This window comes from Notolepis coatsorum (assembly GCF_963971535.1).
Source record: "Notolepis coatsorum genome assembly, chromosome: 2".
Taxonomy (NCBI): Eukaryota; Metazoa; Chordata; class Actinopteri; order Aulopiformes; family Paralepididae; genus Notolepis; species Notolepis coatsorum.
The window spans coordinates 208,168,692-208,191,025 of NC_140166.1; the positions used below are offsets into that span (position 1 = coordinate 208,168,692).

General features: G+C 40.9%; 2 protein-coding genes across 3 annotated transcripts in view; both read right to left on the minus strand.

The window, feature by feature from the left end:
- kdm4b (lysine (K)-specific demethylase 4B) overlaps positions 1 to 13,714 on the minus strand; it is a 136,961-nt gene extending 123,247 nt beyond the window's left edge. The window contains 1 exon segment of the mRNA XM_084309027.1: positions 13,590 to 13,714. The gene's annotated coding sequence lies outside the window, so the exon portion shown is untranslated.
- Positions 13,715 to 16,649: 2,935 nt separating this feature from the next.
- Positions 16,650 to 22,334, minus strand: part of uhrf1 (ubiquitin-like with PHD and ring finger domains 1) — a 32,395-nt gene continuing 26,710 nt past the window's right edge. For both annotated transcript variants that reach the window (XM_084309146.1, XM_084309147.1), the window contains exons 15-17: positions 20,012 to 20,163; positions 19,037 to 19,135; positions 16,650 to 18,317 (exon numbers count right to left, since the gene is read on the minus strand). In XM_084309146.1, coding sequence (XP_084165272.1) covers positions 18,171 to 18,317; positions 19,037 to 19,135; positions 20,012 to 20,163 — 398 coding nt within the window. In that variant the 3' untranslated portion in view covers positions 16,650 to 18,170. The remainder of the gene's footprint in view (positions 18,318 to 19,036; positions 19,136 to 20,011; positions 20,164 to 22,334) is intronic.

The following is a 22,334-nucleotide window of genomic DNA, read 5'->3' on the forward strand; positions in this document are numbered from 1 at the left end:
TTTCAATCAATCAGAGGTTTATTTGTTATTAAGAAATTACCGAAAAGGGTACCGTCGGCGTCGGGTACCGGTATCAATTCCCAGATAACGGTACAAATGTGAACGGTACCCAACCCTAGGACTCGCCATTACCATGTATGTAACTGAGGGGTACAATTCCCTGACTGTATTGAGAGTATGGTATATTAAACCACTACTTAGTTATGTACTTTAATTACTGGCCATACAGTACATGAATATATATGGTGAACACTCACACAAGAACACGGCATTGACACATAAAGTTCTATTTGGAGGGTATTTATTATTATCAGCAAGCAACGTTAGGTTACAGATTGAGAATTATACTCGCACTTGTAAGGCGAAGAACACACGTAAAGTAGGTCAAGAGCGTAAGTCAATGAGAATAGTAAGATGGGTCTAAACTGACGCCACCTGTAGCATAGCAATTACATAAGGCACACTAGTACCAGCTGGAGACACTGGGGGGTTCCCTCCGGGTGTAAGGCCGGCAGGGTAGAGGAATGTTCGGGTGCAAAGTCTGGGTCAACGCGGAATAACGAGGCTCCAGATACAGGAGCCAGTGCAGTACTCCCTTGATCAGTAGACAAAGCAACAGCTATAATCCAGTATGCTCGACAGCATGGATGAAAGCTAGCCAGCCTCTTCCTAGAGGCGGGCTCGAGTGATGCTCCTCACGGGGGGTAGATCCCACACGATAGTGGGGTAGACGGTTCTCTGCTCCAGCAGTCACGGTACCAAAGCAATATAATCCAACCAGAAAAGGTTCTGCAGTCGCCGGTGTAGGTTCTCCGGTGTACATATCCAACGGTTCTCGTCTAGGACTCCTCGGGTGGGGGCACGAGTTTAGGCCGCCCAGCCTGGATAAGTGCACTAGCTATATACACGACGAACCGGTGGTAATGCTGGTCACTGAAGAACGGTAGCCGCACGATACACTATAAATGATAGACTATTACTTCACATTAGAATAAGTCGAACTCAACGGTACTGCGTTAAACTCTGACACTTTAGCAATCTATTCGCACGCGGTTCTCAAGGCTCTATTCAGAGGCAAAGTTGCCCACTTCACTGCACGTTGTCTCATGGTGAAGGCTTTACTAGTAATGAACGAATTGCTGCTGTTTCCACCTGCGCCGTATTTATACGTAAGGTGAATTATCTAGTGCCAACCTCAGTTCTCTCGTATTACTGCGCAAACCTGGACATGTTGAGACATGCCTTGGTGTTGCCTTTGAACTTGCCGTTGGGGGTATGGTCGTTGGCGCCTAGGGGTCGCTGTCCAATAGGAGAGCGAATATTATGGTCTGGTTTGTACCCAGGTAAAGGGATATTCCGTGTATATATACAAAGAATATACAAGGGATATCAAACGATATACAAATAGTATACAAGGGATCTCAAGCAATAAATATATATATTCGGTTTAATCTGACCCTTTGTAACAATGTATGTTAAATTAAATGGATCCACAAGTGGGGATACTTAATTTAGGAGTGAGTTTACACTGCAAGGTTTCAACCTTGTTACAAAAGGCTCAATGTGGGCTAAAAAGAAAAATATTTGCAGGTAAATGACATCTAAGTCCATCATTACTTGGGCTTATTAGGTACATTAGGAAAATGGCAATGACTTTTTTTTATATTGGGGAGGTATGTAATTCCATTAATCAGAATTAATATTCGTGATAATACCAAACTAAATAATTATAAAATTCTTATTTTTTGTAAAATGAAAAATGCATGCAGCCATACGCAAAACATTGGAGGCCATGCAGTTTTACCAGGTCAGTATGGTATGAACTGGCTACACAATAGAGGCCTTGCATGGAATGTTTCTGTAGTGCTCAGTCTTCCAACATGGCTGTATTGGATAGCAACCATTGCTTTGTACACAGCAATGGAAGAGACAACGGTCGCCATGTGTTAGAAATGTGTCGCCATATACGAGAAATATATCAACGGAAACATAATAATTTGGCATAGGGCTGGGCAATGAATAGAAAAAAAATCTTATCTATTCATAGACCTATGCAATCATATTTCTAAATTACGATTCTTTTCTTTTTAGTTTTTACTTAACTTTTTTAATTGATGACGATTCTGAGTTATTTTGTATGTTACAAGAGATTTTTAAGTTTAAGTCAAGCACTTTCATATATGTTATGTTGTCTGTTTAAGAGAGAATCAATGATTTTATTGAAAAAATAAGAATCGTGAGAGAGAATCGTGATCTCAATTCTTAGAGAGAAATCGTGATTTTAGCTAGAATCGCCCAGCCCTAATTTGGCATCTAATTATTGATTATTGTAAACAAGTCATTAGGTTATTCCATTTCTAAACATCCAAAATAAGCAACAGATTGATTTATCACTTTCGTAATTCAAATCAGTGGCAACATTGCCACACTTCAGAAGGGCCGCTTAGGGTTATACTGTCACAACTACGGGTAACATGGCCTGCTTGGTAAGGCTGAGCCCGAACGTTCGAACGTTCGAACGTTCGTTCGTTACGCTGACATTCGGACTTTAATTAATAGGTTAGAACGTTCGGTGAAAAAAAAATAAAGGATGCGCACGGGGTTGAGGTGATGTGAATGCGAGGCGCTCGGCTCAACCAGTATGGTCTGCCGGGCTGCAGCGGGATACTATTTCTCAACCAGAGCTCTATTTTGATTGACAGGCGATTCTGCCAATTACGTCACACCGCTTGCACCCGCCTCTGCTGTTACCACCAATCGGCAAGCCTCAACAGTTAGCTCCCCGCCGAGGAAGTAATCGGTAACAAGGTTTCCGTAGGTGAACCTGCAGATTAGGATCATTAATGAATACCATCCTTTTTCGGCCACGGTCGCGCGAGCTTCATGGCGGGAGGTGGTTGCGTTGGAAACAACAGCAGGCGCACGGTGGACAGACCCGTCCGAGGTAGACGGTGGACGGGTCTGTTGAGCCGAGGCGTGCGCCTCTCCTCCCGGCTCCCCTCCCCGTCGACCAAGAGTGAATACCTGTTACGTGTAAGTTGTAACACTAACTATATAACGCTAATGCCACAAAACGAATGCATTTGTTTATCTAGCCCCTTACGTGACTGCAAGGGCTATTGTTTATCATACTTTGATTCAGTAGCTTGTTTATTTTCTTCTGAGTGCTTTGTTTAATTACATGTTTACATGAACAGCCACCACTGTAAACAACATGTTTTTCACCAATAGACTATGCAATGCCGCCCTCCGTAGGATCTATAATAATACAATAAAAAAAAATTACTATTAAAAAAAATGAAAAAGAAATTTATTAAAAAAAAAACGAACGTTCGAACGTTCGTTCGATAAACCTGGCGAACGTTCGAACCCTAAAAACAGGGTTCGGGCTCAGCCTTACTGCTTGGGTGCGAGTTCTCTAACTTGCTAAGGAGTAACCTAATAACCTAAGTAAGCGCATGGGCCTCATTTGTGATAAGCTGCAACCAATTTGGCTGCTCCCCACGCCTGCTGCTGTCTCCTTGATGTGCGTTTCAACAAACAAGAGCTCTGTAGCAATTATACAGTGGCTAATTCTGCCCTGCCATGGAGCGAACACATCTCAGGTTTGTTACAAATGGGACGTGTTCACGAGTAATATGTTACTTACTTTTTATTATTATGTTTTCTCCTCAATTCAATTGGGTGGAGCAGTCGTGTTTTGGCCTAAACCTGACTTCCTGAGTCACACATTTAATGTTATTGGTGCCTACTAGTGATGCCACTCCAGGAGTTGACACTAAGGTCTCAAAAGCACTTGTTCATCAGGCAAGTACAGGTCACGTTCTACTTGCCCAAAGTTCATGTTCACTTGCCCCGAAAGATTATTACATTTTAACTTTTTATTTTTAGTAAAACATTTTACATTACTTGCATGCCGATGCTGTTTTTCCTTAATCACTCAATTTCAGTTGAAAAAAGATTAAGGTTTGCGTTGGGATGGCCTTGATCATCATAGCAGAACGCTCATTTCTACCCATGTGGTTTGTTGCATAGCTATGTGGTTAAAAAACAAAACGAATACCGACCCTATAAAGCAAACAGAGCAAAATGAGAAGTCTCGTGTTCAGGCTGTTTGCATGTTTTTCTGACGGTTGCGTGTTTGGAAACTTGCAACGAGTCACTGGAAAGGAGGAAGTGTGGCTTCATTTTACAAAGAAAGGTGACAACAGTTCTAGTTTGTAGTAATGTCTGTGAAATTATCCTTCACGAACATTTCACATGGTTTCACTTTCAATACTCACTTGCCACTAACTGTTTGCTTTCTTGCCTTTACATTTCGATAGACGCTTGTGTGTCGCAAGCAACACTGAAAGGATCCTCCTGCCTGCCTTGATTCTCTCATTACCATGAAAGTATAGACTGTTGACCGTCTGATTCAGCGCCTTCAGTAATCCAGCCGATCAATGCAAACAAATGTTATTTCTTTAAAGGGGACATGCATTATAAATGTCTTTTTTCAGTGTCTAGCATTGTATTAAAGTAATAGGAGTTAGTATCAATGTGTCTGTCTCTAAATACCATATTGGCGGATTGCCGTCATTCAGGTCATTCATTTCCTGCTCCATTTAATCAGGTCGTTCTGATTTGACTCGCATGGTGACGTCACGTTGCGAGGATGGAGCGGATAGTGATCCGATTGGCTCTGTGGTTGTAGCGCACCAAACGGGGTTTGACAGAGAGCGAGGGAGAAACAGATATACCCTCGCGACAGAGCACACATACATACACACACGCGCGTCGCGCTGTCGTCTCTCGGTCTGTCTCTCTCTCTCCCTCTCCATCGCTCTCTCGATTCGGGAGCATAACTAACGCCCCGTCTATAGCTGTAGCGCACAGTGGAAGACTTCCTCAAACGGGAGAGGGAGAGAGAGAAAGAGAAGGGGACCTGCGTGTGCTCCGTGTCTGTCTCTCTCTGTCTGCCACTCGCCGACTGTGTGGATGACTGTCACTGAAAGTGCTTATGGGCGGAGCCCAGCCAATAACAGGCTGAAACCCTGAGGCTGGAAAATGATGCTTTTGAGTACTCCATTAGAAATATAAAACAATGATTTGTTTATTTTTTTTAATAAACCTTACAGATGTCTTCCATAGACTCACAGGAATTGTGTAAAGTTGCCCAAATAGTGCTAGGAATAGCAATGCATGTCCCCTTTAACTAGAATTAAAATATCAGTGTTCTAAATTAATGGATGTATTAGCCTATTAACCATTTGGCTGCCGAAAACGTAGAATTAGACAGAACTAGAATTAGACAGGCGGCGCGCCGGTCTAAACCACATTGCATTCTTGCACGAGGAAGGATAAAAATGATGATCTAGCGTTGATTTCAGGAAGATCCGATAATCAGGCGAAAAATGTCGTGTTTATTGAATTACACAAACGCTGTTTTCTGGTCTTTTCCCTGGAATTACTCAGAAGCAACCAAACTACTATATACCTGTTGTAAGTCATGTATGTCCCTATGTCACAAATGGCATAATGTCATGTATGTTGTGTATGTCATAAATGTCACTATGAATTGAAAATGGGGGACCCTGATGATGTAAACAAGACAAACGCCTTTCTCTGGTCTGCATCCCCTTAACAATTGTGTGTATTGCTACTGGATTTACCAGATCCAGAGTGAATGAATGAATGAAAACTTTATTTAATACACAAGACCCTCTTCTTGGGACCAAGTAAGGTTTCGTCGATAATCCAATGTACAGTTACAACCCCCCCCCACCTACCCAACCTCCTCCAATGTACAGTTTCTTCATCAAATGTATATACTCTCTTTTTTAGACTTTTTGTATCACAAACAATACTGTATTTGTAAATCTGGTATGTCATAAATGTATAGATGTGGCAGTATTGTCTATCTGTATGTCATGTGTGTCATATGTTATGATGAATTGAAAATGGGGGACCCTGATGTAAACAAGACTAAAGTCTTTCTCTGGTCTGCATCACCTTAACAATTGTGTGTATTGAGCTGTACTGTATTGTACCCATTCTGCAATCTAGGGCTGACCTTCAAAGCTTTTTTTGGCAATCGAAGCTTCGGGGCCGAGCTTCGATTTTAATTCGAAGCTTCGAAGAAAAAAATAAAAATAAAAATGTTTAATATTTTCTTTTAATTTTTTTTTTTTTTTTATCTTATGTTGTGGGACTTGTACAGCACTTTCGTAAACGTTGTTGTTTTTAAATGTGCTCTATAAATAAAGTGGGTTGGATTAATTAATTAAGTAGCCCCTTTCGTGACTGACGCATCCAACAAGGTTTCACTCGGCTGTGTGATTTAATTCAAGGTGGATCGCTGTTGTCGTTTGAACAACTTCAGATTTCATGGGAACTACCAATCCCCCAAATCAATAATGTTTAAGATGAATGAAGTAAGATTTTGATTATTTGAAATATGGCCTGTGTAGACTAAACTATGCACAGAATTATGTCAGTCTACAAGGTCCGGATTCTACATGGTCTGGCAATGTAGACCTTGTAGACTCCACTACAGACCAATTATCAGTGAATGTTCATGCATTTTTAAGAAGGGCAACTTCCACAAAAAAACAAAGAACTCACCAAAACATCTCAGTAGCACCTTATCTAAATGTTATATTTCATATATGGAGATTCATATTTATTTATGTATTGCATGCATTTCTACATTTTATTTCCTATTTTGTTTATTCATCCCAGTATCTTTCTTTCTTATGTGTGGAATTCTACAAGGCGCGCGCGCACACACACACACACACACACCTACACACACACTTACATTTAGTCATTTAGCTGACGCTTTTATCCAAAGCGACTTACAAGTTCTGTACGACAAGACAGCAAGAAGGGTACAACTCTATCAGCTGAGTAACAATGTTCATCAAAGTGTTGCGTGTTACAGTGTAGGTTAGTTTATTAGGACAAGTGCAAGGTTAGTTAGGGTTAGATTTTTTTAATTTTATTTTTTTAATTTTATTTCAGATAATGGTTGAAGAAGTGCGTCTTTAGTCGACGGCGAAAGATTGGATGGGATTCGGCTGTCCTAACTGGGGTGGGTAGTTCATTCCACCATTGTGGGGCAAGGACTGAGAATAGGCGTGTAGGTGGTGTATATGTGTTTGAGGATGATATCCTTCAAACAGGCAATAGTGATGATATAATTTGGGCAGTGCTGAGCTGGGTTACTTTCCTCCAGTGTATTTGTCCCCCGGCCCCACCCAATGGCCCCATGCACACACACACACACACCGAAGTAAAAATAAAAAAAAATTTAAATTAAACTTCGATTTTTTTTTAATGTTCGAAGCTTGTGCCATCGAACGAAGCTTCGAAGTATTTAAGACAGCCCTATTAATAACTATCTATATAGCACTTTTCACACATGGACCGCAGTCCAGAGAGTGCCCCACAGCAATTAGTATAAAATGAACAGGCATAAAATCAGCACACAGTTGACAGAATAAAAACAATGCAAATTGCAGACATAAGAATAGGTATAAGATACAATAAAAGTAGTGCAACATAAACATGCAGACATAAGAATAGGCATAAAATAAGTACAATGTTGCTAGAAGGCATGTGAACCCCCCCGGTCCAGTCCTCCAAACATCCCAGACATCAATCCCTACCACATCCCCATCCAAGACTTTAGGGTATTGACCGAATCACGTAAGTGCCACATTTCAGTAATGAAAAAAAACATTTTAAGTCAGACGACGTCAACGTTTCGTTTACCGCAAAACGAAACCGATGAAGTGTGCCGCACGTTCACGTCAACGTGCACAATACACGGATACCTAGGATTTGACTTGATTCAACAACAGAACAGTCAGGGCAATGGCAAGCCGAAAACGGTCGCAAGTGCGGTTACACTTTACAAAGCTAGATGCAGACAACGCTCGCTGCAATATTTGTAGCGCAAAATTCAAAGTTGGGCAGGGTAACACAAGTAACTTGAAGAAACACCTGGTCAAGCACAGCATATTTCTGAAAGTTGAGGAGACTAGTGTAGCGTTTTTAATGCGAAAAAATACAAGCCCCCAGCAGCAGCAGCTACATGTAGCAAGCCTGCAGCCAGCACTGAAGAACCCTCCGTTGACGACAATGAGGCATCGACATCTTCAGGTGTAGTTAGTTCAGTAGAATAGTTCATTGCTGCTAGAGTGCTTTGTTTAATCGTTTTATACTTTAAATACTTAGTATTTAAAGATGTGTGTGTGTATTATATATAGGGATGCCCCGATCGATCGGCCACCGATCGTTATCGGCCGATAATCAGTATAAATATGCGATCGGGGAATTCCGATAATTAGTCATATTCGCCGATCGCGGAAACTGATCAAGTGGATATCTCACTCGCTTGTCTCAGACGCACAGGACCTGCAAACTGCTCCTCCTCCCTAGCCCCGCCCGTACCCGTGTAGAGTTTGTAAACACAGAGGAGGCGGACCTCCTCTGCTGAGTCTAGATAGTGCATTCGACCTGAGCTAACGTTAGCTACCTAGCTATCGTTACCGTTTAAACAAAATTACCCAGTCAACTATTCACTTTTAGTAGGCATTGTCTAACGGTATTTAGCCGGCTAGCTACTGATAGCTCTGGATATCAACAAATGCCCCAGGAAGTCTAGTAGCCCATGTTGATATCTCCGTTAGCTTGCGTTAGCTGACGTTAGTTCACGGTTCAAAACGAAATGTCCGATTGAACTAAATAGTTGTCTTAACGTCATCTAGCCGGCTAGCAGTAGCTACAGATAGCTCCTGATATCAATGTCTTATAACATTGATTGAATGCGTATTCGAGCTGAGGGCTTGCTGAATGTGAAATGACCAAAGCATAACGTTACCAAGGCAATAGGGTCCCGCTGCAGCGCCGGAGAATCCTTTTTGGAGCTAGGGCTACTAGAGTACACACAGACAGTGGAGCTGTTTGCAGATAGCGAGCATTTTGACTTGTTGCGTGGTGGCGATGTCTCGCAGATAATACAAGTACAAGTCTAATTATATAATATATATATTCTATAAAAAAAAAAAAAAAATATAAAATAATTTTTCATTTCTTTTTAATCAAAAACGATCGGTATCGGATCGGTATCGGCCGATATGGCTCACGACGATCGGTGATCGGTATCGGTGGCAAAAAACGTGATCGGGGCATCCCTAATTATATATATAAGATTGTTCTAAATAATAATAAATAATCTGAAGTTTCAGGGCTCTACGCTAACCTTTTTCACTAGGGGCACAGGTGCTCCTAAATGAAAAAAGTTAGGAGCACACAAAGAAATTTAGGAGCACCCAAAAATATTTAGGAGCACAGTGAAAATATTTCAAGTAAAAGAGTTTATTTTTTTTCAAAAATAAATGTATATTTGTACTGTGCGTGCATGTGTGTAAATTAGCTCTTGCTACAACCCTGCATGTTTACATTTTGTATTTTGTACTTGATGTTCATTAACATGTGCTGTCCCTATCAAATAAACTATCAAATCAAACTACTGCTACAAAAGTAACAGTCACTTAACTTTAGCTTTTGCCCCTTTTATGCATACAATGCCTATGTTTTGGCTGTGTTGCTCTTCTAGAGAAATAATCCTTTCAGGGTTGCCTATTGAAATACTGCACACCTCCAGTACAGAAACATTGTTTATGAGTTTGCGTGTCAGGTAGACCATTGATTGACAGTCGAGTCTGCCAATTACGTCACACCGCTTGCACTCCGGCCGCCCGGCGCTGCAGCTGGACCCTATTGCCCACCTCTGCTGTTCATAACGCTAGCCAAGTTAGCTGTACACACATACACAGTGGGCCGGCAGTTACTTTGGTGTAGGGGTGTAACAATGCATCGATCCTAAGGGGAAAATTCAACTGCATCGATTTGAAAATGTTAGATTATCGATTATCGCAATTTGAATGTGTACACAGTGTTATGTTGTTATCATGTCCGTTACAGTCAACACAATGGCATACGCTACTGCATCAACGTTATATTACTATTGCTATCGCTAAATCTAGGTGTTCTAAAATATATTGCTATTGGTAAGACTAGAAGTTACATGTCTCGGGAAACTCTCACATATCGCAATGGTGGCGTTTCAGGAAGTAAACAAGCCAAATGAGAGCTTCCGATTGGTCATTTGCTTTCTTTCTCATGAAACCAGTCACGTCACTCTACTGTGATTGGACCGTTGGCTTGAGTGCAATGTGGGACTTGTAGTTTAACGATTCTCACGGCGGAGGAAAAAAAAGACGAGAGAGGCTGTAATCTGTACTCGCACAGCGTGCGCGTAATTGATTTTTACGGTTCGCACACACATATTTTTAGGGGCATATGCGAGCAATTTGGTCGCACTGTAGAGCCCTGAGGTTGGTCAATTACATTTTTAGAGACTAAAGTACCGAAAAAAGATACCGTTGGGTACTGGTATCGATTCACACGTACCGGTATCTGTTCAAATGTGAATGGTACCCAACCCTACCAATAAAGCATGTCATGACCGAAGGAAAACACAAACAGCCCACGTGCCACTCACACCGCCATGCACAGCGACGTGAATGCCACACCCACGGCCGCCATCTCCCCCGGTCCCGGCGACCCCGCCACCACGAGGAAATAACTAATCCCACCCCCAACTCCACGGAGGAATGATGGGCCACGCGTCCCAGGACCCGCAGGCACGCCAAAGGAGCCACGACTCCAAACACCCAAGCAAACAGACACAACCTGGTCAAATGAGAAGACAGGCAGCACCGGGCGGTCCAAGACGACACTGGAACCCCCTGGGACACCCCGAAACATTGCAGAAGCCGCAGCGAGCCCCCCACTCAAGGAATCCCCAAAACACCAGAGAACCGAGCGAGACCAAACAATGAAAACCAACCAAAATCCACCAAAGCACACAAGAGACTCCAGGAAAGGTCGAGCCGAATCAATAGGCGCCAACCCACCGACACCCCAGGAAGGAACCCCCCCGCATGAAGAACCCACCACAACCCCCCAAAGCGTCCCAGTGCCATCCCCGACCACCCACAATGCCACTCGCCCGCCCCCATCCAACCACTACGCCAATCCACCCGAACATCTAGAATCGATCAGTAACAGGTGTTTGACTCACGAAATTCAGATCAAACTGTCAAATGTAGGCATCGCAGATCAAATGTGAATTAAGATCCAGCAATTGTGTATCCCATTTCTCGCCTAAAATGTCAGAAATATATTTAAGTGAACCGTTTTAGGTGGTTGGATTCGCTCGTTCACCCATACACTATTGCTCCTTCCCCAGAGACTGACTGGCGTGTAATGAGAAGGCAACGTGTGGACGTTGGAAATAACATTACTTCACCTATAAATACAACACTCTTTCATACAATCTTATTGTAACTAAGAGATTTGCTGAATTTCTTTTTTTGATAGATCGCTGATCGATGAAATAATCCCGGATTTGCAGTGATGCTTGCGATTTCCTTTAATTGTTTATCAATCTGCTTTACAATCACAAATGAAATTAAGAAAATGTGTTGGAATTTGGCAGTGAATAGTGATAATTTCAATACAGCTATTTTTCAACAAGAGCAGGTGTAATTTACCCACCTCTTAGACACTGCATTCCGTTTACATAGCAACGTCGTTGTGACATGGGGCAATTGGCCATTTAACAGATGGGATTAGTAGTCAGTAGGGTAGTACTAGTAACGATGCATTGATTAATCGAAATGCAGATTCTAATGGGACGATTCAACTGCATCGATTTGAAAATGTTAGAATAAAAAATAAAAAATAATTGTATATGTTTTTAGTTTTGTGCGTATTGTTTTTATTGACCTATAGTCCATTCATGCTGAGTGAGATCAGTTCCCCCAGCCACATTTGTGTATTCAACATTTTTGGGGGAATTAACTGATAGAAAATTAATCGAATTGTGGTCAAATGAAGAGATTTCATGATACATTGAATCGTTGCCTGAATAATCATAATTAATCGTTGTGAGGTTGCATCATTACACCCCTAGTAGTCAGAAATATTGATCACCACTGATCAATTTCAGATTTCCTGTAGAGCCCCTTCAGGGGTCATTCGTTCATAGGGGGTAGCTTGCTGTGAACCTTGCTGTGAAATTAGTATTACTACTTTGTGCACATTTACATTTTGTAATTTAGCTGACACTTTTATCCAAAGTGACTTACATGTTCTGTACAACAGGTCAGCAGTGACATGTATCACAAGCTTTAACTTTTGACAGTGTGACTTTTGAGATCTTCCATGTGAAAACTCTCTAGCATAGTTCCACAAAAGTTTATATTGTTAATAACTAGACCATTAATAATGAAACACAAAGTTGTAGTAATTCCACAACAAGGTAATCAACCATAGAACACCTAAGGACGCAGGACGAGCAGAAGGAGCTGCACAGGTGAGTCAAACCCATCTCCAAAAGCCATGATATAAGAGGTTGGCTGGAGGTCTAACTCCACTGAGTGCATTCTTCCAGTTTCATTTGTCACATATAAGGTACATTACAGTGAAATGCTTGGTTCTGTATGAGCCCCCTGAGATTGTGCTTCATACAGTAAAAACTAAAAGAATAAAGACCAAACACTATACAAACTAAAGTACAACCTAAAATACAAAATGCAAACAATAAAGTACAAATGCAAGCTTTTTAAAATGGAAAAACTAGGTAGGGATGTTGTGTAGACATGTAGTGGAACTCTTTTTGTAATAAATATTCAAATATGGCGTATTGTTTTGAAAGTGTTCTAGTTTTGCATATGGGGCCAGCAGGCTACAGACAGTGTACAAACGTGTTTCAACGCGATCGTTCTTCGCGGTTATATGTTGTTCTAGATGCTGGGGCGAAATACTACTAACTTTACTGCAACCAGAATAACCTCTCTGTTGATATTGCAATTTTGGGGGCAGTTTCCTCACAAAATGTGAGTGAAGCGCATGATCCCCAGCTGTCTCACACCAAAACAATAAGAGGCCTAACAGACCCTTTAACTCGGGCTGGGCTCGCAGCGACGCTTGCTTCAGAAATATATAGCAAGCTGGCTATCTTTGTTAGTACGTGACTGCATTCATTAACCTACGTTGATGATGGTTCAATATGATGATGGTTGACTGTATAAAAGACTGTTATTATTAAGACATGGTGGTAATTATAATTGAGCGTCAGCGGACACACTGCTCAGGAGCAGCGACGCTGTGCAGAAAATAGCTCAAGTTAGCGAGTAACGTTTACGTTAAGCGCAGCTAAGTGTGAAAATAACCAAGCTCGCCAGCAGTTAAACGTGCAGTATTGTTATTTAATACACAGCAAATACATGTAAATCAAAATAGCCACTTCAGATGGCACTACACTGTGACATATGATGACGTTAGGGAATGTAGTTAGCTCAGTTAGCTGGTCTCCGGTTAGCCAGCTTAGCTAAGTTAGCTAGCTAACCCCCGTTTCTGCATGAAAGTCAACAAAACACCGCGACGACAGGTATCATACTTAACGGGGGAAACACGGTCGTTAGCTCTGCGCTATTAAATAAAAATAAAAATAAGACGTAAAATATTACCTCCTGCGATAAATTATCTCCCTCTCTCTCTTGTTTTCAATTGATATGGTTTCGTTTTGTTGAAATCCTCCACTCGATCGATATCCTCAGTTAGCTAGCTTACCCAGCGTAGCTCGGTCTCCCGCCCACCTGCACGGCTCCGGCTCCGTGGTTGGCTCGTTGGACGAGAGTGACGCCGTTCGTCAGAATGATAGACGTAAAGATGGGACCAATGGCCACGCGTTAGCTAGCACTATAGTATGTCCTTCGTGCGCGCACGTAGACAGTTCAGTCACACTCACAACCATCTTAGCGTTGGCTCTGGCAGCCTTCTGTTCTTCTGCCCACAGGTTTTATTTACTCGACACAGAAAGAAAAGTTGTTTTGTTAATAATACCATGGATGTACGTTAACGGTTTCTGTATCCTGGGAGATGGACATTTGACTGAGGGTGGGGGTGGGGAGGCTCAATAAGCAGGGTTTCTCTAAACTGCATTCATTGTGGGGGGTCAGGTCATGTGACTAACATTGATGATGCGATGAACATTCTGGGATCAATTAGATATAGCCACTCTGACCATGTGGTGCCAATGTGTTTTTAGTGTTCCACTTCTTTAGGATAGTCGACATGTTTCTTATGTGAATTACATCCGGTCATCATTAAATATCCTGTAAGTATCCCTGACCCTGGGGGATACATTACCTTAGGGGTTATAATATAAAGCAAGGTTAATCAGTAATGAAGTTGTTGACACTGGATATTGTATATATGGACAATTTTAAAGATAAATTAAAAGCCCCAATCAGTGTTTTATCGACTATCAATTTGCGGTACATGGACAAATACTCAGACATGTTTGGTCTGTAGATTGATCTGTAATCAGAATATAGGTCTGATTCACTCCAGTAATCAGAATATAGGTCTGCTTTACTCTAGTAATCAGAATATAGGTCTGCTTTACTCCATTGTCAGTGATTTAGCATTACTAAAGTAATTTAGCAGGCAATGTATCCTGGTAGATCTCTTAAAAAAAAGTTATAAAATAGCAATTAACAAATTGTCCTAATTGCCTACATGTTCCTGTAAAAAGAAAAATAATAATAAGTAGACCTGGAAAACTATCCTCACATTCACGGTGATGTACTTGGTTAATTAAGACAGTCGCCTCACACAAGTCTCCCCCAGGTCCTGGATGAGACTCCCGCTTGTGCGCGGCGGCCTCTGTGTGGAGTTTGCATGTTCTCCCTGTGTGTGCTCGCAAGGGTTTCCCTTGCAGATGGAAAAACATGCAGGACAGGTCGCCAACGCCACAGGAGCACTTGGATTGGTCCCCGGGTGCGGGCCCCTTGGGGAGGGGGGGGACGACGACGACGAGACGGGTCAAGCGCAGAGGAAATTTCATCGGCAAACCAAAAAAATAAATGCATGTGCGTTTCCCATCGCAGTTTAATCTTAATTCACAGGAGTTTTCACAATCGACACGAGCGTTCGATAGGCAATATTAAAAATATGAATATAAAAAGAATTCTGAACAAATAAGCTGCACAAATCATGTTTGTTGGATTCACACTGCAGTTGCACTATTCACTGAATATTCAGTGACTTGAGCAAGGCACTCGACATACAGGAACTCAAATTGGGGTATACAAAAGGCGGCTGAGTGGTGCAGTGGGCAAGGCGCTCGCCACTAACGCAGGAGATGCTGGTATCGAGCCCAGCTCTCTGCGTTGCTACCGGCTCGGCCGGCCATCATACTAACACAATTGACAGTGTTAGAGAGTGGGAAAGCCGGTGGGTGGGGATTGGACGTTGTGGACAGCGACTCCTACAGGTCGGTTGGGTGATGCCGGAAACAGGAAGTATCGGGGGCAGCGTGAGCCTCCCACGAGTTACTCCTCACCACTGAGGGTTCGAGCTGCTGCGGTGCAAAGATGCGACAGGCTGCCTCCTCGTGTACCGGAGGAGACACGTGATGCAAGGCTTCCATCCTCACTACAGCCGACCAGTGAGAGGCATAGTCTAGCAACGTTCAAGACAGGGGAGGGAAGAATTGGAAATACGAAATTGGGATGAGAGAATAGAAAATGGGGAGAAAAAGTAGATAAAAAAAATTGGGGTATACACATTTTGTCAAATCAACTCACACTTAAGGCAGAAGTTTCTTAGATACGAGGTTAGGGACAAAATGCCATTCATCAAAAGTGCTGAGGTGGAGAGTACAGACAATGAAGTAGTAATATTGCTCTACATCAGTTACATTGGACTTAAGTACTCATCTAGACAAATTAACAAACATCAAAGCGTTTCAGTTAATGAGGTACATACCGGTAGACAAATAGCCACTTGGAGAGCAAAGTGCTTTTTCATTTGAATAGTTTCACTTTAAATTAGATCTCATTGTACCCACTGCTCTTAAGGAACACACCCAACATTTTAGGAAATTAGCTTAGTCTCCTCCCGAGGGAGACAAGATGATAAATACCAGTTTCCTCTGGAATGGAAGCAGACATGACCGGTTAGGCTAGGCATTGTCCAACTAACACCTCCCCCGAAGGCTAACCGCTCATGTCCGCTTCCATTCATTGTGCTATGCTAGGCCAACATGCAGCCATATAGCCTTCTACTGGTATCCATCTTCTTGTATCTCTCTGGAGAAGACGATAAGCAAATTTCCCAAAATGTTGGCGTGTTCCTTTAAGACACTCAAGTAAAATTACAATATTTCAAAAATAACTTTAGTAAAAGCAGAAAGTCTTAATATTTGGTACAAGTACAGGCTTTTTAAAAGTACTTGAAAGATATCAAATCTAATCAATTACAAAAACTAGAATATATGGCGTGGAACCCCCAACCTGGTGGTGGTAATACATGCTCCACTCCTCGTTCTACAGGACGTGACTCAAATGGACCATGCATCAATGTCAAAATATTTAATCTGTTTTCCCCCATTCCAATGGAAACTTTAATTAAACAAATTTCTTAAAAGCTCCATCTGATAAGAGCAGTGGTTCTCAGCCTTTCTTGAAACCCCAACCAACATGGTCAAGAATGGACAGAAATGATGATGAGTTAACCAAAAATGTGTTTCCCCATCTCAGGTTATTTCATTTAATTAATAATTGGATGGCTCATTTCACACAGGGAAAAAAGCATCTGTACCAAAGAGCACAGCTAACATTAATAACATACAACACATGGGAGAAAGCACATGTAACAAAAGCAGTCATTTTATTGTATAAAAAGCTGAATTTATTGAAAACATTTGCACTTAACACGTGCAAGCAACTACATATCAAAACTAAATGAACTAAAAATATACAATTTCAGAAAATATACATTTGTTCCAGTCTATGCAAATCTTTGTAAATATGAGGTATTACCAATATCTGCAGCCACTGGCATTCATTTAACATACATGGGGGCTTTCAATTCCAGTCCTTGGGTCTCTGTGTGCATACTTTTGTTTAACCCTCAAAACAAATTATAGACATAAGCAAGAGTAATTGGACACACTGGTACGAGGCTGGACATTTAGAAAGTGGTCCCAAGAATAAGCCCCAAGGATCAGCATCAAAACCCATAGTTACCAATATAAGATAAAACATAAAATTACAAATTTCAAAGTACAAATTTCTATAATCAAAAACATTTGTCAAAAGGGATATATTCTACAGAGCTAAATGGCGTTTCCAATCAGATTATCATGGATACCCCAAATAGGGAATTCTACATTATACTATTGGTTAAGAGTTTCGGCCTCTTTGGGTATGATCAAAATGAGCCCTATGCTTATACAGCAGTGAAAGAATTAAGGCAAATATGTAAAGGGTAGTAATACATCATACAATGGAACACCATCAAATTGGTTCGAGGGGCAGGAGATTAAACATTTTAGAACCTAAACGTTTTAGAACCAAAACAAAAAAAAAAACAGCAAATTAAGTTGTCACTTGTTCAAAAACCTCGTAGCAAGAACTCTACAATGTAAAAACATTGGTATATAAAACGTAATAAACAATACATTAAAAGGAACGTTAAAGATCATTAAATCAATGAGCACCCCCCCCCCCCCACCTGGACTAGATGCTTACTTTATGAATATTTAGGGAATAAACTATTCTCCTAGGATCAATTCTTTGTCATCAACTACATAGCACATATAGGATATAGCTTTAGGTCGCAGACAGCCTCATGTCACAGTATAGACGCTACAAAGAAGCAATGCCATGCGATTTCCAAATCACAACTGGCAAAAAATTTGACTAATTATAAGTACAAGTTCTATTAGCAGGTGTTCAGTTTAAAAATGGAGGGATTTACTTTTAAATTATTATGGCCATCATTACCTTTGTATTTGAACAGGACGCGTTTGAGAGAATGAGGTTAAGATGCATTGTTAACGGAGGAATTTTACAGTTACATCAACTATGCTTCATGGCAAAAACGGAAACCAACGTCAACAAGGGGTGGCGCTTTAATCCACAAAAAAAGAAAAAAAACAGATTCAAAAGTTTTAAATTGTAAAATATATTAAGAAAAACTGATTCTTTTGTGTTAAATTCCCGCCTCAAAGTCCATTGGGTGTCCCTCTCAACAAATAATCACCGTCCATTGCTGTATCCCGGGAACAACTGAGTTAAAAGTGTTTGCAGCGATTTGTTGGTGTTCATAGAGAAATTTTTCCCCAGGTCATATCTGCAGGCCGGGCAGGTGAACACATCTGCCTTGAACGACCGATGAAGGCATTCCTGGAACGAAGACAGTTTACCTTTCAATACCTTTCCCACTTTAACTTTCCACCACTTAAAGTCCGGGTAAAGCAAAAAATAAGTGTTCCGAATTCGTCAAATAAATATGTTTAACGACCCAGCCAAATCTTTAATGATTGACATGAATAACTATTATAAAACCCAGCTACAAAACTCAATCTGGCTGCTCAGACCATTTGTCAGTGTAGTCAGATAGCTCTAATTCAGCTCAAGTAAAATTTTATTTTCCTTAAAAATCACTAAATGTTTAGCTATAAACTACCAAATGGACCCTATTTGGAGAAAGCGTGAATTTACTAACTAGCAAACTAGGTTAGTCCACCCAAATGTTTTTATTTAACTCTACCTCCCGGAGTATGGCGCCAATTGCTTTAACATTTTCTATTTACATACATTATACGGTTAGCATTAGCTTCGCTATGCTACACTTTTGTGCTACAACTCCAGAGTGTTAGAGGGGTTATGCTAAGGAGGCTCCAGTGAATCATTGAGCCATGATTTCAGGCCCACCCCAAAAAATCCTGAACACAAAAATTGTGTTTTAACTCCACAAAGTCTTTTCAGAGTTATCAGCAACTATGTCCTAACATGCATAAATAAACTAAAAAAATAAACTAGAATTTGCTTTACCCCGACTGTCAACATCACTTGAACCAACAAGATGAAATAAATTCTCAACGTAAAAAGGTTGAACTCACCTTGCAGACATTATGTTGGCACTCTGTAGTAACCGGCTGATAGACTACTTCTTGGCAGCAAATGCAGAGGAAGACTTCTTCAACTTTGTTCAAGAATTTCTGCAGAAACAACGTTTTTTTTAAGGTCCTTAGAAACTGTTTACGTTCTATAGTATTGATAAGTAGAAACTTGTTTACGTTCTATAGTATTGATAAGTAATAACAGTATAACTCAACACCCGTGGGTTTCCGTGGTATTATTCACAGCCAACAATGACTACAAAACAGTAGAATTTTAGACGAGCAGCAAAACAGTGGTGCCCTAAAGAGGAATTCCAATGAGATAATTGCCAGACATTTTCAAATATTCTTTCCCCCCATTTCGAGTCATGAAGCAAGGGAAATAAACAGAATGGGCGTCCATGTTCTCGTACCTATAGAAAACTACACATTTATTTTTAAATATTTCAGATTATTGGGCAATATACACTTAACAAAAATATAAACGCAACACAAATTTCTCTTAAAGTTTTGCATATAGATTCGTTTTCATTCCCTTATTGAGCATTTCTCCTTTGGCAGTAATGAATGTGATGCATTTAGCATTTTGTTCCACAACCCATGTTTTTTTTTGTATCATGGACTGGGTGCACAAAAGACCTCAAGTTCTCCATAAGTAAGACACTCGAGGCATAATTTCTCCTTCACAGAGAGCCTTACTTAAGGGTATTGCACAGTATCCCTTAAACGCTTGCAATTACTCAGGATGAGTTCATTTCCTTCCACTCATCACCATAAACTCGACCAGGTTGGGGTTAATATCGAGTCAGAGTACCATGCCTTTTTCATACTTCGCTTGCTAAAAGGTCTTTTGTGCAACGGTTAAACTTAAATACTTGGGCAGAGGACTTGAGGGTGTTTTATGCAACAGATTTTATTTTAAGGGAACCTGAACTCCGTTTATAAGAAAAATATTTTACGTAAGGCACTTCTTACCGGTCCAAGAACCAACGACTCCATGACTTCAGCCCACAGCTTTTTGTTAGTTTCGTCTTTCTTGATCAATGCCTTCTGCTCCTGAGTCAGCTTGTACCCCTCCACCTTCATCTTCTTGGGAGTGCTTTTGGTTGGTGTAGACTTTGTAGAGCCTGCAACAGAATTTTTTTAGTAAAGTAGAAACGTTTTACAATATAGCGTCACTCCCCAAAGAAGCTACTGACAAATATGAGGAAAAAAGAACACAAATTTGTAGGGCTGGGCGATTATTATTAATAGAGTTCAATCTTAGCTTCTCACAATCATGAAAACAAGATAAACGATTATTGTGCCACATGCCGTGTTGCTCTCATTTTGTCCTGTGATGTAAATGCAGCGCACAGATGGCGGTGCGGCACTACATTCTTACTACATAAAACATTTAATTCATTTTACTTAAGCTTTACATTTTTGGGGAAAGTGACAGCCCCAATACATATTTCTAGTTACACAGCATTATTAAAGAGCCAATATGCGTGAAACATGCGTTTAACTAATCTTTAAAGGTTCCCTGTTTTGCTATTCCTTTCACTATTTGGACAATTTTACACAATTCCTGTGAGTCTATGGAACACATCTGTAAGGTTTTAAAAAGTAATTGTTTTGCATTTCTAATCAAGTACTCTAAAGCAGCATTTTTCCACTTTAAGATTTCAAGCTGTTTTGGGCTGGGCTCCGCCCATACTCGCAAAGCGCTTTGAGTGACAGTCACCCACACAGCGTGATACATACGAGAGAGAGAACGAGCGAGAGAGAGAGAGAGAGGAGAGATCGCTCCGTGAGCGCGCATGTGCGAGCGGCTCGACTGGCGAGTGTGTAAAAATGCAGGTGGAGAGATAGAGAGGGAGTCGGGGACAGGGAAACCGCTTCCGCATTATTCCCACTGCTCCGTTGTTGAGCGAATTGTTGATTGTGGGCGGTGACTACAACCAGGGGCTGAGATAAGTGCCTTATTCACGTCAGCAAAACAGTCAAAATCAGAATGGCTTAGTTCAGTGGGGGAGGATGTTGTCTCATCTGAATTGGAGCAATCCGCCAAAATGAGAATCTCCGAAAAACGGTCCAGGGTTTTCCCATCTCTGGCAAGCAGTGTTGTGTTACCAGATTGACTGAGGACCCTCAGAGCAACGTCGATTATGCGTTTCGGACTATAACGTTGGATCAATAAACGTGATCAATATTTGGAATGACGATCAGGAATTGGATTCATCTTTTTGCAGAACATCCGATCTGAGGTTAGGAATCTATGTTACCAGTTTTGGGTTAATCAAGAGTTGTTTTTCACAGCATTCACAACGTGTGTGTGGCGTTGCGCTGAGCGCGGCACAAATAAATGATTTTCCAGCCTGCTTTTGTATCGTGCATAAGAACACAAATACTCTCGATAATCTTAGCGTTATTTGAAAACTATTCATAAATCAGCCGGAAAATGACAACGTGTTTTGTGTATTCCAGTAAATGGCTATTTTCGCGGATTTCTCTGGAATCACTAGAAATCTTCAAAACTATACTCTTATTCAAAACGGTATAAAACGGAAATGTACTGATGAAAAAACAATCCGTTTCGTACATGTTGACTGCAAGCAAGTCATTGATACTCGACGGTGTATTAGACACATAGCCATAATTTAAGATATAGTTTAATCGCTCGCAAATGTGCTCGTCCTCCCATTGATAACGTGCTGGCATCCAAGCGATAAATAGTCATATCCGGCTGGCAACCAATGTGTTAAGCCCGAGCAGTCCGGTACCAGACAGACAATAATTTCACGCCATAAATAGATCAATACAGATAAATAGATCAATACAGTCTGTATTAATTAATGTAGTGTTTTTTCCTTTTCTTCAAATGTAGCCAAGAGTAAATACCCTAACCCTATCAAAACTGCAGTCAGTGTATATTTTCAGCAATAAGTTTGTTTACCAATGATTTAAGTTATTAGCGAAATATGAGTTCATAAATATCTCTGCGCATCCCAGATGAATTAAGACTGGAATAAAAAGGAAGCCGCCATACGCGTGTGTAGTCCTATGAAAGAATTTCATATACCGGTAACTACACTACGCAGCTCACGCCAGCCTCTGTCAAACTTGAATCCGTCGGACGTGAAATAATTCAACATTATTTTTCTGTCCACATCCACATCTGGTCATTCTGTGTGGATTCCGTCAAATTATATGCCGAAATCAAATGTATGGGAAAAAAACAACTATATATCCATGGGATAACACAATACTATCCAAATGTGCACTGGATAAAATTCACACTAATAAAACGAATAGT